Consider the following 17,386-nt stretch of genomic DNA (forward strand, 5'->3'; position numbering starts at 1 on the left):
CGTTTATTCCAACTCTTTGCTTTCTGTCTGCCAACCAGTTCTCTATCCAAGTCAATACCTTGCCCCCAATCCCATGTGCCTTAACTTTACATGCTAATCTCTTATGCGGGACCTTATCAAAAGCCTTCTGAAAGTCCAAATACACCACATCCACTGGTTCTCCCTTATCTATTTTACCAGTTACATCCTCAAAAAATTCCAGTAGATTAGTCAAGCACGATTTACCTTTTGTAAATCCATGTTGACTTTGTCCGATCCTGTCACTGTTTTCCAAGTGCTCTGCTATTACATCTTTTATAATGAACTCTAGCATTTTCCCCACTACCGGTGTCAGGCTTACCGGTCTGTAATTCCCCGTTTTCTCTCTACCACCTTTTTTGAATAGTGGGGTAACATTAGCTACCCTCCAATCCATGGGTACTGTTCCAGATTCCATCGAATGTTAGAAGATGATCAGCAATGCATCTACTATTTCTAGGGCCACTTCCTTAAGTACCCTAGGATGTAGATTATCAGGCCCTGAGGATTTATCGGCCTTCAATCCCATCAATTTCCCTACAAATACTGATTTCTTTCAGTTCCTTCCTTTCATCAGACCCTATGTTCCCCGACATCTCTGGGAGGTTATTTGTGTCCTCCTTTGTGAAGACAGAACCAAAATATGTATTTAATTGGTCTGCCATTTCTTTGTTCCCCATTATAAATTCCCCTGATTCTGACTGCAAGGGACCTACGCTTGACTTCACCAATCTTTTTCTCTTCACATATCTATAAAAGCTTTTACAGTCAGTTTTTATGTTCCTGCAAGCTTACTCTCATATTCTATTTTCCCCTTCTTAATTAATCCCTTTGTCCTCCTTTGTTGAATCCTAAACTGCTCCCAATCCTCAGGTTTACTGCTTTTTCTGGCCAATTTATATGTCCTCTCCTTGGATCTTATGCTATCCCTAATTTCCCTTGTTAGCCACGGTTGAGTCACCTTTTTTGTTTTATGCCAATCTGGGATGAACAAATTCTGTACTTCATCCATGCGGTCTTTGAATGTTTGCCGTTGCCTATCCACCGTCAACCCTTTGAGTGACATTCCCCAATCAATCCTACCCAACTCACGCCTCAGACCATCGTAGTTTCCTTTATTTAAATTCAGGACCCTAGTCTCTGAGTCAACTACTTCATTCTCCATCTTAATGAAGAATTCTATCATATTATGATCGCTCCGACCCAAGGGGCCTCGTACAACAAGATTGCTAATTAATCCTTTCTCGTTACATAATACCCAGAGATTTAATAGAATTGTACCAGGATGAAAGACTTCAGCTATGTGGAGAGACTAGCGAAGCTGGGGTTATTCTGCTTAGAGCAGAAAAGGTTAAGGGGAGATTTGATGGGGGTGACCAAAATCACAAAGGGTTTTGATAGAGTAAATTAGGAGAAACTGTTTCCAGAGCCAGAAGGGTCAGTAGCCAGAGGACACAGATTTAAGGCAATTGGCAAAAGAACTAGAGGCGAGGTGAGGAAAAAAAATTGCACATCGAGTTCTGATGCACTGCCTACAAGGGTGGTGGAAGCAGATTCAACAGTAACTTTCAAAAGTGAATTGGATATATACTTGAAGGGAAAAATTTGCAGGGCTATGGGGAAAGAGCAGGGGATTGAGACTAATTGAATAGCACAGGCACAACGGGTCAAATAGCCTCCTACTGTGCTGTGCCATTCTATGATTCTATCTTATTTAATGCCAAGACTCCCTGTAATTGTTGCTGCAGTTCATAATCTTCACAAGTTTTTTCCTACTGAACCCTGGAGGGTGAACAAACCACTTCCAGGTTTTTAACCTGGTGCTACTCTGATCTGTCTGGTAGAAAATGTGTAAGACTGGCTTAGAGATGATTTTCCTCCCTTTTTAAAATAGAGAAATACAGGTCTGTTCTGGATAAACACAAAAAACAAAAATGCAAATGAAGATTAATTCTATCCAAAATGCTAGCTTGTCTTTTCTCTTTATATAGAAGGGGACCGCTGTGTATTGAGAGTAATTTCTGTTTTTATAATAAATTTATAACCCACCGTTCCATGCTTTGGTTTGCCAGCACACTAGACCATCACATTACCCCATGGGCGATATTTATTTTTGCTTTACACAGATGGGTGGCAATATTATGAAATGATTCTTCCTTGCACTTTTGTTTTCATTGTGTCTTTATAATCTATACTGCCGATCAATGTTGAATAAATAATCTATTCACATTTCTGTAAACGCTAACTTAATTGTTCACTTCAGCATTCAGTTAGGCCTAAAGTTAATGGAAGAATAAAATGCTTCCTTAAAGAAAATTATAGTGTTATAATACATCCTGGGGTAGAGTTTCCACTAGATGCATTTCCAGGGCAATTAGCCCCAAATCAGCCAAATCAGTGTAACAGATCGTGAAATTTAAAGCGCCAGTTATGTTCAGCAAATCGCGTTTCTGCGATCTTTTGTGCTGGTTTAAAAAACACTGCGCAGGAAGCCGGCCCCGCCCACAGGTCGAATTAATCACCATGGCGAGTTTCCACTAATTGAGCCTGTTTGTGGGCCTTTGAAGAGGCTCTTAAAATTAAGCTTGTTTTTTGTCACAAGGGCACTAAGAGGCACCTTTTAAATATTAAAAAATATTTAATTTACTAAGAAACTGACTACTGTACACCAATGAAACCAGTAAATAGTTTTGTATAGTTTATTAAAGTCATTTTCAGTTGTTTAAAATCAGGTTACTCACAGTGAACGAGACACATTAAAAATGCTTATTTTTGGTGATAAACCCATTTTCAGCTGTATTAATAAAACTGCACCAGGTTATGACTCAAATATATCAAGGAATCATTTTTAATGCAAGAAAATAAACAATTCAGTTCTAAAACGCTGCCCGATTGCAATGGTTCATGGACGATTCTACATGTGATTATGCAAATTAGTTTGGGTGGAAAGTTGAACCATAAAATCAATTCAGAAAACTAGGGCAATGTGTTATACAAATTAGTGGTAAAATTATTTAATACTATTGACACAGCTTCAAAGTTCCCTTTTCTGGAAATCCAGAAACCGGAGTGACTTTGAACTTCGGAACCATTTCAATTCTTATCCCCAGTTAAAACTGGACTAATGCACTGTACATATTCATAGAGTTGTTTAATTTTACACTACAGGAGGAGTCCTTTTGGGCCTTTGCACATATGCCAGCTCCCTGAAAGAGCTATCCACTTGGTTCCATTGCCCTCGCCTTATTTTAACTTCTCTTTTTCAAATATTTATCTGCTTCCCTTTTAAAAACTATTATGGATTCTGCTCCACCACTGTTTCTGGTAAGGCATTCTATGTGCTAATCCTCTGCATAAAAGTTTTCTCCTAACCTCATTCTTCATTCCTTTGGTAGCTACCTTAAATTTCCAGCCCCCAGTTACCAACTCACTGACCAGTGGAAATAGTTTTGTCCTGTTTATTTTAATCGGAATTCATAATTTTGAACACTTTGAAGCGATCTCCTCTTAACCTTATCTGTTCCAATGAAAGGAGCCCCCATTTCTCTAATCCCTCCTCATAATTAAAGCTTCTCATTCCCGGTATCATCTTCCACGCTCTCACCATGATCTCGACATCCTTCCTAAAGTAAGGTGCCCAAAATGACAAAATATTGTAACTTATGGCCAAACCAATTATTTGTATAGGTTTAGCTCTTTGTTTTTGTAATCAATGCCCTTATTTATAAAATGTGTCCTGTCACTTTTAAAGATGTATCTGAACCCCTAAATTTTGTGCATATCACAGAATCACAGAAACCCCACAATGCAGATAGAGGCCATTTCAGCCCATCGAGCCTGCACCGACACATATCCCACCCGATCCCCGTAACCCCTACACCAACACATATCCCACCCTATCCCCCTAACACTAAGGGTCAATTTTATCATAGCCAATCAACCTAACCCGCACATCTTTGGACTGTGGGAGGAAACCGGAGCACCCGGAGGAAACCCACGCAAACACGGGGAGAATGTGCAAACTCCACACAGACAGTCGCCCGAGGCCGGATTCGAACCCGGGTCCCTGGCGCTGTGAGGCAACAGTGCTAACCACTATGCCACCGTGCTGCATATATTCAATTACTTTTAATCTAATTAATAAAGGATCATACATAATTTTCATACGGCTATATAACTATTCAAGTCTGTTTATAGGAAAAGGATCAATTACCAGTACAAAGTCACCAACATTGTACTATTTTTATTCCATGTAGTTGAAATATTGTGTCTCTGATATATTGCAAGTACAGACAGACTTGCAGTTAAGTGACTGTGATTTTTGTAGCCGGCTCTTTTTTGCCTCAGTGCATGTTTTAACTGAGCAGCGGCACACCTTGATTTTGATTTTTCATAGCCTCCATTTCCTATAATAGGTGATATTTGTATTGCATCAAGATTTTTATTTGAGAGGAGGTTGAAGAAAAGAAAATAGTTGAATCTTGTACAGCTTTTTAAGCTGGGGTGGGGTGGCTAGGCTAAGCAACTGAACATTTGTATGCCTTCTCTGCCTGGTCACTGAATCTTTACCCAACTTCTGAAGAACACTCCTAATGCAGCATTGTGCTATTTTCCATACCAGCCATCCTTATGGCCTGAGTGGCAGTGTTAATTTTGCATCAATTCATGTCAGATTATAGGGTCACGTTGAAACTGCCCAGGTCTTGGGTGTGAAAGTACTGTTCCAATCTGCTGTGCACCCTGTAACTTTACAAATTGCTTCTTATCCAGACTCATTTTCTGTTCTGGTAACAATCCTCTTCCTACCATGCAACTTAAAAGCTACATGGAAAACTTGGCAAGTATAATGGAGGCATTAATGGTGTAAGCATACTGGTGGAAAATAAAAATTCTGATGGAAAATCTAAAACAAAGACAAAACAGAAAAAGCATGCATAAATACCATAATTTAGAAATGTGTTGAAGGTTGCAACATACTGAGTTAGAATGACAAATTTGATTTAAGATATTGTGTAAACTGCCAAAGTATGTTACAGTTCTGTTGTACTGACAGCCATCAGTTATTCTCTGTGAAAAGGATTATTTTTACTATGGTGTTGGATTAATCTAATTCATGTCCAGAGTAGTTTCTCACTAGGAAACCAATAAACATTACTTTCTATGATTTAATACTGCCACCTTCTGGCAGATTTACTGTTGACCAAGTCAGAGTGATGATATACTGTATTTTTATGTCCATCTAGCGCTCTCCATCAGAATGATTTTTTAATAGTGATATATGCAAGTTTAGAAGCACCGGATACACATTTCTTAAAGCACAGAAAGGAATAGTTCCATTATCCTCAAAACAAATACATGATGGCCCAGAAATTCGGGTCGGGGGCTTCCCGCGGGTGTAAGCCCCCGACCTGCACTTACCTTGCGCGCCGGCCGTTGAGCTGTGGGCCCCCGTGGAATTCCGATCCTGGGCCTGCTCCAGCTGCCGCCGCGCAGTGCTTACGTACCCCGGGGCGCAGTTAGTTCGATGCGGCCCCTGGGATCAAGTGGGCCATGGGGAGCTGGGAATGCTCCAATCATAAGATTGACAGGAAGAGCTGTCAAAACTTATAAATACTACGGGCCCCAAAACATCACTAAATCTTCAAATATATATATTTTTTAAAAATCACATTTTTTAAATTAACTATAAATGACATGAAATAACTATTTTAAACAATAGTTTAAATTTTTGAAATTTTTTTTATTTTCTAACGGGGCTAAAAATAAACTTACCTTGCTTTAAAGTATTTAAAAATAATAAACCTGTGGAAAAAATGTTTTAATTTTAATGAATTCACCACTTACTTGTAAAAAGCAGGCCTTACGCCTGCTTTTTATATGTGTATAAATTCTGCAGACTTACCCTCCCAGGAAAACCTGCAAAAAAAACGCAAGTTCAATGCGCACGCGCTGCCTCTCCGGCGCACGCGTTCAAACTCTGAACCCCTTCGTTCAGGGGAACGGAAGTGCTGGTTTCCCACGCATGCGCAGTGCATGCAGGAAACCGGCACTTCCATTGGGCCTACGGGTGAGTACCCCGTGCGTACTCACCCGTGGAGACCCGAATTTCTGTGCCAATCCGAAATGCTTATGTGCTATAATTTGTAAAATTATTGCTTTTTTCCCCCCAATCAATATAGTTTTAAATTGCCAGTTACAGCCTATCTAGAAAGAGAGATTATGTATAGAGGTACTACTCGTTCTTTCATGAATTTCAGTCCCAGTAATATCATGAAGGAAGACTTTCGCTTACAGCCCACTATTGCCAATTATGTTGTCACTAGAATGACAATCTTCATTTGTTTATATCATGTGCTGATTAGAACACAATGAAGAGCAGTAATTTATAAATCATTCAGAGCATGGACCAGAAATGTGCATTATTAGATCTTCACCATGAGTGGAACAGTTGGTAGCACTCTCGCCGGAGTCAGAAGGTTTTGGGTTCAAGTCGCACTCCAGAGCACAAAAATCTAGGCCAACACTCCAGTGCAGTATTGAGGGAGTGCGACACTGTTGGCGGTGCTCTCTTTCGGATGAGACGTTAAACCGAGGCCCCGTCTACTCTCTCAGGTGGACGTAAAAGATCCCATGGCACTATTTCGAAGTAGTGCAGGGGAGTTTTTCCCGATGTCCTGGTGAATATTTACCCCTCAATCAACATCACTAAAAATATATTTTCTGGTCATCATCACATTGGTGTTTGTGGAAGCTTGCTGTGCACAAATTGGCTGCTGTGCTTCGGGACGTTCTGAAGTTGTGAAAAAATGCAAGTCTTTCTTTTTCTTTCACATCTTTATTTTGTACTAAGTAACATCATGTGGCATCACGTTTGCAACAATTGTGATGTTTAGCTGCCAAGATGGAACTGTGTTAAACTTGGCCTGTCCCTTTAGGGCCAATGGGCAAGTAATCTAAATAGACACATCCTGAAGTAGTTAGAGGCTGGTTGTTAAAGGAAGCTTCTGTAGGTTGACAACTACTGGTAAATCTCTGAATCTTGCCTTTGGAGAGAGGTCAGAAAAACCAACAGATGATGACTGGCTTTCTTTTTTCACACTTTTGACCCCCTGAAGTGCGATGAATGTGCATCACAGTAACTGATCTCTTTTGAAATTGGTTCGGGTAAGTTGGGCATTGCACCATTTTATGACAGCAGCGTTACATCTTGTAGTACACACTATTATTTTACTGGTAAATTGGAGTGTAATGTATGAAGTATGATGATGGATGCTCTCAAAACCCTGGTGTTGTTCACTAAATCATGCGACAAACAATATACAGTACAATATTTTTGATCTCCTATGGCAGTGCTGTCCAATAGAAATCACTGACTAACCACAGGTGTGGCTACAGCGGTTTAGCCACATGCACTAATGTTAGTAGAAATCACCTTGCATACACTCACTCAACACGGGGAAAAGTACTTCACACATGTATGTTTACTTAGCAAACATATACTGCCATTCAGTGCAAAACTTTGCAATCTTTCTCTTTCATCAAATTTCACTTGATTTTTATCAGACGCATCTTGGTGCAGCTTCATCAGAGTGATTGCGGAGAATAGTAAAAGGGTAGTCAAAGTGTGGGGCCGAGACTGAGGTACTAAATGAGTATTTTGCATCTGCCTTCACTAAAGAGGATGCTGCCAATTTGGCAGCAAAAGGAGGTAGTAGTGATATTGGACAGGGTAAAAATAAATAAATAGAGGTAAAAGGCAGTCTTCAAAGGAGAAAAATTACCCGGTCCAGATGGGAGGCATCCTAGATTACTGAGAGAAGTAAGGGTGGAAATTGCAGAGGTTCTAGCCACAATCTTTCAATCCTCTTTAGATGTGGGGTTGGTGCCTGAAGACTGGAGGATTGCAAATGCTACGCCTCTGTTTACAGGCCAGTCAACCTAATATCGGTGGTGGGGAAACTTTGAGACAATAATCCAGGACAAAATTAATGAGCATCTGGAAGAGTGTGAGCTAATAAATGAAAGTCAGCAAGGAAAGGTTAATGGCAAATCGGGTTTGACTAACTGGGTCAGTACTAGAACCACTTTTATTCTTGATATATATCAATGGCTTGGACTTGGGTGCACAGGGCACAATTTCAAAATTTGCAGATGCCACAAAACTTGAAAGTATAGTGAACAGTGAGGAGGATAGTGATAGACTTCAAGAGGACATGGACAGGCTGGTGGGATGGGCAAACGCGTGGCAGATGAAATTTAACGCAGAAAAATACGAAGTGAGAAATTTTGGCAGGAGGACTGAGGAGAGGTAATATAAACTAAAGGGTACAATCTAAAGAGGGTGCATGAACAGAGAGACCTGGGGTATATGTACACAAATCATTGAAGGTGGCAGGGCAGGTTGAGAAAGCGGTTAAAAAAGCATACAGGATCCTGGACTTCATAAATAGAAACATAGAAAAATAGGAGCAGGAGTAGGCCATTCGGCCCTTCGAGCCTACTCCGCCATTCAATAGGATCATGGCTGATCCTCTATCTCAATACCATAGTCCCACTCTCTTTCCATACCCCTTGATGCCTTTTGTGTCTAGAAATCTATCTATCTCCTTCTTAAAATATATTCAGTAACTTGGCCTCCACAGCCTTCTGTGGTAGAGAATTCCACAGGTTCACCACCCTCTAAGTGAAGACATTTCTCCTCATCTCAGTCCTAAATGTCCTACCCCGTATCCTGAGACGGTGATCCCTCATTCTAGACCCCCTAGCTAGGGAAACATCCTCCCTGCATCCAGTCTGTCTAACCCTGTCAGAATTTTATACGTTTCAATGAGATCCCCTTTCATTCTTCTAAACTCTAGTGAATACAGGCCTAGTTGACCCAATCTCTCCTCATACGACAGTCCTGCCATCCCAGGAATCAGTCTGGTGAACCTTCGCTGCACTCCCTCTATGGCAAGTATATCCTTTCTTAGGTAAGGAGACCAAAACTGCACACAGTACTCCAGGTGTGGTCTCACCAAGGCCCTGTACAATTGTAGTAAGACATCCTTACTCCTGTACTCAAATCCTCTTGCAATGAAGGCCAACATACCATTTGCCTTCCTAATTGCTTGCTGCACCTGCATGTTTGCTTTCAGTGACTGGTGTACAAGAACACCCAGGTCCCTTTGTACATCAGCATTTCCCAATCTATCACTATTTAAATAATACTCTACCTTTCTGTTTTTCCTACCGAAGTGGATAATTTCACATTTATCCACGTTATACTGCATTTGCCATGTATTTGCCCACTCACTCAACTTGTCTAAATTGCCTTGAAGCCTCTTTGCATCCAACTCACAACCCCACCTAGTTTCGTGTCGTCAGCAAACTTGGAAATATTACATTTGGTTCCCTCATCCAAATCATTGATATCTATTGAATAGCTGGGGCCCAAGCACTGATCCCTGCAGTACCCCACTAGTCACTGCCTGCCACCTCAAAAAAGACCCATTTATTCCTACACTCTGGTTAACAGACAGGAAACAATTTTCAATCCATGCCAGTATATTACCCCCAATCCCACGTGCTTTAATTTTACACACTGACCTCTTATGTGGGACTTTATCAAAAGCCTTCTGAAAATCCAAATACCCCACATCCACTGGTTCTCCCTTATCTATTCTACCAATTACATCCTCAAAAAACTCCAGTTGGTTTGTCAAACACGATTTCCCTTTCATAAATCCATGTTGACTTTGTCTAATCCTGTTGATATTTTCTAAGTGTCCTGTTATTACATCCTTTATAATAGACTCTAACATTTTCCCTACTACCGATGTTAGGCTAACAGGTCTGTAGTTCCCTGTTTTCTCTCTCCCTCCTTTTTTAAATAGTAGGGTTACATTTGCCACGCTCCAATCTGCAGGAACTGTTCCATAATCTATAGAATTTTGGAAGGTGACAACCAATGCATCCACTATTTCCATGGCTACCTCTTTTAGTACTCTGGGATGCAGATTATCAGGCCCTGGGGATTTATCAGCTTTCAGTCCCATTAATTTCTCCAGCAAAGAGGCATAGGGCTGGATTTTGTCAGCGGGCTTAGCAGGCCAATTAAGGGACACCTGGTTACTGGTGACATCAGTGATTGACATTTCATCTGTCAAGAGCTTTTGACAGATGAAAAATCATCGTTTGACAGCTCTGTGAAGCTGTCAAACACCGACATAATCTGTCTTCTAACTTGAGTCCTTCTACTCAGACTCAGTTAGAGATCTCTCCAGACCAGAAAGCAGAATGCTGCAGCTTTTGACTTTTCAGCAGCCATTCTGCTTTCTGTGCCGGTGAACTGAGGGACTCCCGAGAACTGAAGGCAGGAAGCCTGCAGGAGAAAGTAAAGGTAAGTAAAACTTATTAAAACACTTCACACTTACCTCTGCACACATGCACCCATCACTCACCTGCACAACGGACATCTCGACCCCTCCAACCCCTTCAGACCGACAGCCCACTTGGCATGGTTCGGAGCCGTCGGGAAGCCCGCACTTCAGGGCTAAAAATAGTGATTAGGCAAAAAACTGCCTGTTAACTACCTGTTAACAGGCAGTTAATTGGCACTAATCCCCTTCCCGCCTCGGGGAGGCGGCCCCCAGCACAGGTCGGATACCCGCCTCCTGGGACATTGGCACGGAGGCGGGTTGGGTTCGTGCCCCGATTCTGCAATTTTCCCACCACTCCTGCCTCCAAAGGGCTAGGAAATTCAAGCCCATAGAGTACAAAAGCAACGAAGTTATGATGAACCTTTATAAAACACTGGTTTGGCCTCAACTGGAGCATTGTGTCCAATTCTGAGCACCACACTTTAGGAAGGATGTGAAGGCCTTAGAGAGGGTGCAGAAAAGACTTACAAGAATGGCTCCAGGGATGAGGGACTTCAGTTACATGGATAGACTGGAGAAGTTGGGGTTGTTCTCCTTAGAGCAGAGAAGAGATTTAATAGAGATGTTCAAAATCATTAGGGGGTCTAGAGAGAGTAGAGAGAGAGAAACTGTTCCCATTGGCGGAAGGGTCGAGAACCAGAGGACACAGATTTAAGGTGATTGGCAGAAGAACCAAAGGTGACATGAGGAAAAACTTTTTTACACGAGTGGTTAGGATCTGGAATGCACTGCCTGAGAGGGTGGTGGAGGCAGGCTCAATCGTGGCTTTCAAAAGGGAATTGGATAAGTACCTGAAGGAAAAAAATTTACAGGGCTACGGGGAAAGGGACCAACTGAAGTGCTCTTGCAGAGAGCCGGCACGGTCTTGACAGGCCAAAAGGCCTCCTTCTGTGCTGTAACCATTTTTTTCGCCTGGCGATGCTGCAGGGGGCGAAACCGAAGTTCGGGTCCGGGGCGCTACTGGGACAATGACGTCATGATCTCCGGGCGAAGGAGATCGGGGTGCAACGCCATACAGCCACCACAAACCTACCGCCAAATTTAGCAGGAGGCGATATTCTCGCCGCACCCGGGCGTTAAGTTGTTAGTGTCCCGTTATCGCCCTCGGAGGCGCTAACCAGCCAAATTAAAGTCTCTTTTAAGCCCTTCATTTGTTTCTTATTCTCTCCTCTTCCTTCACTTGTTTCTCTGTCCTCTATTGTGTGCCCCCCCTCTTCGCCACTTATCACTCTCATCCTCTTTCTCCCCCTGCTCTTCCTCCATTTCTTTCCCACATTACAGTATACAAATTAGCATACTTAAAATTAGTTGCAATATAAATGAATCCCATCTCCATTTTTGCAAAGGGATTTTTGAAGAAAATAAATCTAACAGGAATAATTACTACGGATTAGAAATACAATTCTTGCTAACTTCAGCATTGCTGCACTTCAATACAAGTACAGGCACATCTTGAGGACATACCTTCGCACAGATTTTTAAAAATAAATTAGAAACCAAGATTAGAGTCTTGAGCAATGTTTCTCTCAGACGCAAAGAAAAAAAAAGAACTTGCATTTATGCAGTGCCTTTCACAACCTCTGGAAATTTCAAAGCGTTTACAGCTTCTTGAATTGTAGTCACTGTTGTACTGTAGGAAAAGCGGCTGCCAATTTGCACACAGCAAGGTCTCACAAACAGCAATGAGATAATGACCAGATAATCTGTTTTCGTGATGTTGGTTGAGGGATAAATATTGGCCAGGACACCGGGAGAACTCCCCTGCTGCTCTTCAAAATAGTGCCATGGGATTTTTTATGTCTACTTGAGGGGGCAGACAGGGCCTTGGTTTAACATCTTATCTGAAAGATGACACCTCATTCCCTCAGTACTGCACTCTAGTGTCAGCCTGGATTATGTGTGCAATTCCCTGGCGTGGGACTTGAATCCACATCCTTTTGACCCAGGAGGTGAGAGTGCTACCCACTAAGCCACAGCTGACACACTATATTGATACTAATGACACAGTTACCAGACAGAGAAAAATAAATTGGTTGGTAAACAGATGATTTGGATAAAAGAACAATGTACAGGTGTATATGTTTTTCTTAAAGTTGCATTTATACTGCTATACTCCCCCCATTTACAATGGCTTGTGATGTTTGTGAAGCATGGCCAAACTTTGGTGAAGCAAATGTTTGTGGAGTGAGCCTGTTATGGTTGAATAGGAAATCAAACTCAAAAATTGGGATGGCCTCATTCCTTGTGTGTGAGAATGAATTAACACTGCTCAAAGTATAGCTTTATCAGACTGATTATTGCATTCTCTGCCTTTAACTTTTCTAAAAATCTTGGGAGCTGGGGAGTGGGGAGAAAGGAGATATTTTGCTTCCAACAATGACGAGCAATCTAATTTCCAGGCACGGCTCTTGAGCAGCAAAGTGGAAAATGAATGTTGGCTTTTCCAAATGGAACTGTCAGATCAGATCAGTGCAGGATCTATACTGACAATTATGCTAAAGCCCATGAAAACCAGAGAGAATGAGAAGGTGGTGCGAATGGCAGTGATTCTCTCAGTGCCCAAAGTTATAGAGGTAGAGGCTAAAAAGTTGAAAGGTTGCAAAAGAGCGTGTCATCCTAGTCTCACTCGGGAACTAGCTTCAAATTATTTGGTGAGCTGTCAGAGATGGTAGTTCTGGGTGTAATCTGAATCTTGAAAATTGATTCTGAAAGATTTCTTATAGTTGGTGAACATTCAGAGGTCTTAAAAAGACAGAAATAACTTTGGATGTTCTCAATGTTATTTCTCAACAGGATGCTCTGATGAGCCAAATGTTTATCCAAAAATAGATATGCAACTGCTGTAGTTCAGAAAGATTGCAATGTGGATAAATATTGGATAGGTGATTGCCTTGTATTGGTAATTCAGTTCCCAAAACGCAAAAACTCAGGACCTTCAAAATCTGTCGCTGAATTGCCACATGAATTAAGGTATCCGTGAAATTGACTACAGCTATCAATCTCATACACTGTTCAGATAACCAGAGATAGAGTAACCATTTAAAGCTTTTTTGTTGAGAAGGTCAACATGCTTTGGCCCTGAATTTTGGAGACCACAATGTAATGAGAATAAAATCTCTTTCTTTTCTGGTCCTACGCCCACGAATATGTTGGTAGTCCAGGTATGTTGTGATCTTTTACACTCTAAAATCATAAAGTAAGCTGATGGATGACTCACGTGAATCCTGAGGACTGTCGGCCCTCAATGTGAAGGATAGCTCCTCTATCAGGTTTCTTACCCAAAGCTCCTGGACAAACCTGCAATCACAGCTACCTTTTTCCCCCACCAGGGTCAGGGTTAGCCTTTTGGTGCCAGCCTCGGGATCAGTCTCAACCTAGTCATGGCAGAACATTAATGGCCTCCTGGGAAATGGCTATGGACTCTGAAAAAGCTAGCAGGCAAAATCAGAGTCCGTGAAGGAAAGTATAAATAATATCCTAAAGGGCACCAGGTTCTGCTTCCTTGGACTGTGATCATGTCCTCCCCAGATCATTTGTGAAGCAGGGGGAAACATGACATATGGGGGGGGGGGGGGTCCTTTTTGTGGATTGACCAAGGGTGGTACTGATAGCATTTTTGAAAATGTTCGACAGACCAGATTATCCTGCACACGTAAAATAAGTTACAATCAATATAGGCAGTTAACTTGCGTGGCAGAATTTGAAGGATAACATTTTTCATGAAAAGATTAATGCTAGTAAGGTATGTTCAAAGCTTGATCTTAGTTGCACAACTGATAACATTGACCATTTAAATATCAGGTTTCTGACAGTAATAGGACCTCTTATTGTTGCTCTGGATGAAATCTGATAATGCTTCAGCTATAGTAGCCCATAGCTATAATGCTATGACATAAATACTAATTGCTTATGGCTCTCTCATCAACTAAAATAACACCCTCTTCATAATGCATTTTGAGTTAGAACTCAAAGTGTCTGAAATACTTACTTTTTCAATGAGTTCATAACTCTCTTCAAGCTTGAGTATCCTGTTCTGCAGTGCAGTAGAAGCACGTTGGTACACTTCCAACCAATTTCGGTACGTTGTCTCTGAAATCTCAGCAACAGTAAAACACAAGGTTCTCAAACCTGAAACAGTCAAAGTTGATGTTTTTAAACTTTATATTTTCCTTCAAATACAAAACAAAGTATACTTTGGCATGTTCTAATGTAACAAGACAAACAGATTGTAAGCATTTAATGTAAACAAGCTCAGAAGAATGAACTTCTGAATGACAGAGTCTATATCTAAATATCTAAACTTAAAAGGTAGAGGATAGAGTCATAGAGTTATACAGCACAGAAAGAGGCCCTTCGGCCCATCGCGTCCGCGCCGGCCATCAAGCCCTGTCTAATCTAATCCCATTTTCCAGCATTTGGTCTGTAGCCTTGTATGCTATGGCATTTCAAGTGCTCATCCAAATGCTTCTTGAATGTTGTGAGGGTTCCTGCCTCCACCACCCTTTCAGGGAGTGAGTTCCAGATTCCAACCACCCTCTGGGTGAAAAAGTTTTTCCTCAAATCCCCTCTAAACCTCCTGCCCCTTACCTTGAATCTATGCCCCCTTGTTATTGACCCCTCTACTAAGGGGAAAAGTTCCTTTCTATCTACCCTATCGATGCCCCTCATAATTTTGTACACCTCAATCAGGTCCCCCCTCAGCCAAGGAAAACAACCCCAGCCTGTCCAGTCTTTCTTCATAGCTGAAGCGCTCCAGCCCAGGTAACATCCTGGTAAATCTCCTCTGCACCCTCTCCAAAGTAATCACATCCTTCCTATAGTGTGGCGACCAGAACTGCACACAGTACTCCAGCTGTGGCCTTACCAGCGTTTTGTACAGCTCCATCATAATCTCCCTGCTCTTATATTCTATGCCTCGGCTAATGAAGGCAAGTATCCCATATGCCTTTTTAACCACCTTATCCACCTGTTCTGCTGCCTTCAGGGATCTATGTACATGCACACCAAGGTCCCTCTGATCCTCTGTCCTTCCTAGGGTCTTACCATTCATTGTGTATTCCCTTGCCTTGTTAGTCCGTCCAAAATGCATCACCTCACACTTTTCAGGGTTAAATTCCATTTGCCACTGTTCCGCCCATCTGACCAACCCATCTATATCGTCCTGTAGCCTGAGGCTTCCCTCCTCGCTATTTAGCACCCCACCAATTTTTGTGTCATCTGCGAACTTACTGATCATACCTTTTACATTCACATCCAAATCATTAATGTAGACCACAAACAGCAAGGGACCCAGCACCGATCCCTGCGGTACCCCACTGGACACAGGCTTCCAGTCACAAAAACAACCTTCCACCATCACCCTCTGCCTTCTGCCACTAAGCCAGTTTTGGATTCAATGTGCCAAGGCACCCTGGATCCCATGGGCTCTTACCTTCCTGACCAGTCTCCTATGCGGGGCTTTATCAAAAGCCTTACTGAAATCCATGTAAACCACATCCACTGCACTACCCACATCCACACACCTAGTCACCCCCTCAAAAAATTCAATCAAATTGGTCAGACATGATCTTCCCTTGACAAAGCCATGCTGGCTATCCCTAATTAATCCTTGCCTCTCCAAGTGGAGACTAATTCTGTCCCTCAGAATTTTTTCCAATAATTTCCCTACCACTGACGTTAGGCTCACTGGCCTGCAATTCCCTGGTTTATCCCTACTACCCTTCTTGAATAATGGTACATTAGCTGTTCTCCAGTCCTCTGGCACATCCCCTGTGGCCAGAGAGGTTCTGAAAATGTGTGTCAGAGCCCCTGCAATCTCCTCCTTTGCCTCACATAGTAGCCTGGGATACATCTCGTCCGGGCCTGGGGATTTATCCACTTTTAAGCCTGCTAAAACCGCTAGTACCTCCTCCCTCTCGATGCTAATATGTTCAAGTATGTCACAGTCCCCTTGCCCGATTTCTATGTCCACATCGTCCTTCTCTACAGTGAACACAGATGCAAAAAATTCATTTAAAACCCCACCTACATCTTCTGGCTCTACACACAGCTTGCCACTTTGGTCCCTAATGGGCCCTACTCTTTCCCTAGTTATCCTCTTGCCCTTAATATACTTATAAAACACCTTAGGATTTTCCTTTATTTTGCTCGCCAGTGTTATTTCATGGCCCCTCCTCGCTCTCCTAATTCCTTTTTTAAGTATCCCCCTGCACTTTTTATACTCCTCTAGGGCTTCCTCTGTCTTTAGTCCTTTGTATCTGCCAAAAGCCCCCCTTTTTTTCCTAATCCATTCTCGTATATCCCTTGACATCCAAGGTTCCCTGGGCTTGTTGGTCCCACCCTTGACCTTTACGGGAACATGTTGCCATTGTACTCTCTCAATTTCCTTTCTGAAAGGCTCCCATTGCTCCGATGTGGATTTTCCTTCAAGTAGCTGATCCCAGTCCACATTGGCCAGATCCTGCCTTATCATATTAAAATCAGCCTTCCCCCAATTTAGAACCTTTATTTCTGGTCCATCCTTGTCCTTTTCCATGACTACCTTAAATCTCACCGAATTATGGTCACTGTCACCAAAGTGCTCACCTACTAACACTTCCACCACTTGCCCGGCCACATTCCCTAGAATTAGGTCCAGTACCGCCCCCTCTCTTGTAGGACTTTCTACATGCTGGCTCAAAAAGCTCTCCTGGATGCACTTTAAGAATTCTGCACCCTCTAAGCCTTTCACACTCTGACTATCCCAATTAATATTGGGGAAGTTGAAATTCCCCACTATTATTACCCTATTATTTGCACACTTCTCTGAGATTTGCCTACATATCTGTTCCTCTATCTCCCCCTGGCTGTTTGGGGGCCTATAGTACACTCCCAGCAAAGTGCTAGCCCCTCTTTTGTTTTTAAGTTCAACCCATATGGCCTCATTAGAGGAACCTGTTAATATATCA

At 42.1% G+C, this 17,386-nt stretch overlaps 1 protein-coding gene across 2 annotated transcripts in view; it reads right to left on the reverse strand.

The window, feature by feature from the left end:
• atp8a1 (ATPase phospholipid transporting 8A1) overlaps positions 1 to 17,386 on the reverse strand; it is a 546,817-nt gene that overhangs the window by 190,591 nt on the left and 338,840 nt on the right. For both annotated transcript variants that reach the window (XM_085969404.1, XM_085969397.1), the window contains one exon: positions 14,428 to 14,567. In XM_085969404.1, coding sequence (XP_085825530.1) covers positions 14,428 to 14,567 — 140 coding nt within the window. The remainder of the gene's footprint in view (positions 1 to 14,427; positions 14,568 to 17,386) is intronic.

The sequence above is a fragment of the Somniosus microcephalus genome, chromosome 2, assembly GCF_052327205.1.
Source record: "Somniosus microcephalus isolate GS21.2 chromosome 2, FLI_Smic_1.0, whole genome shotgun sequence".
NCBI classification, from domain to species: Eukaryota; Metazoa; Chordata; class Chondrichthyes; order Squaliformes; family Somniosidae; genus Somniosus; species Somniosus microcephalus.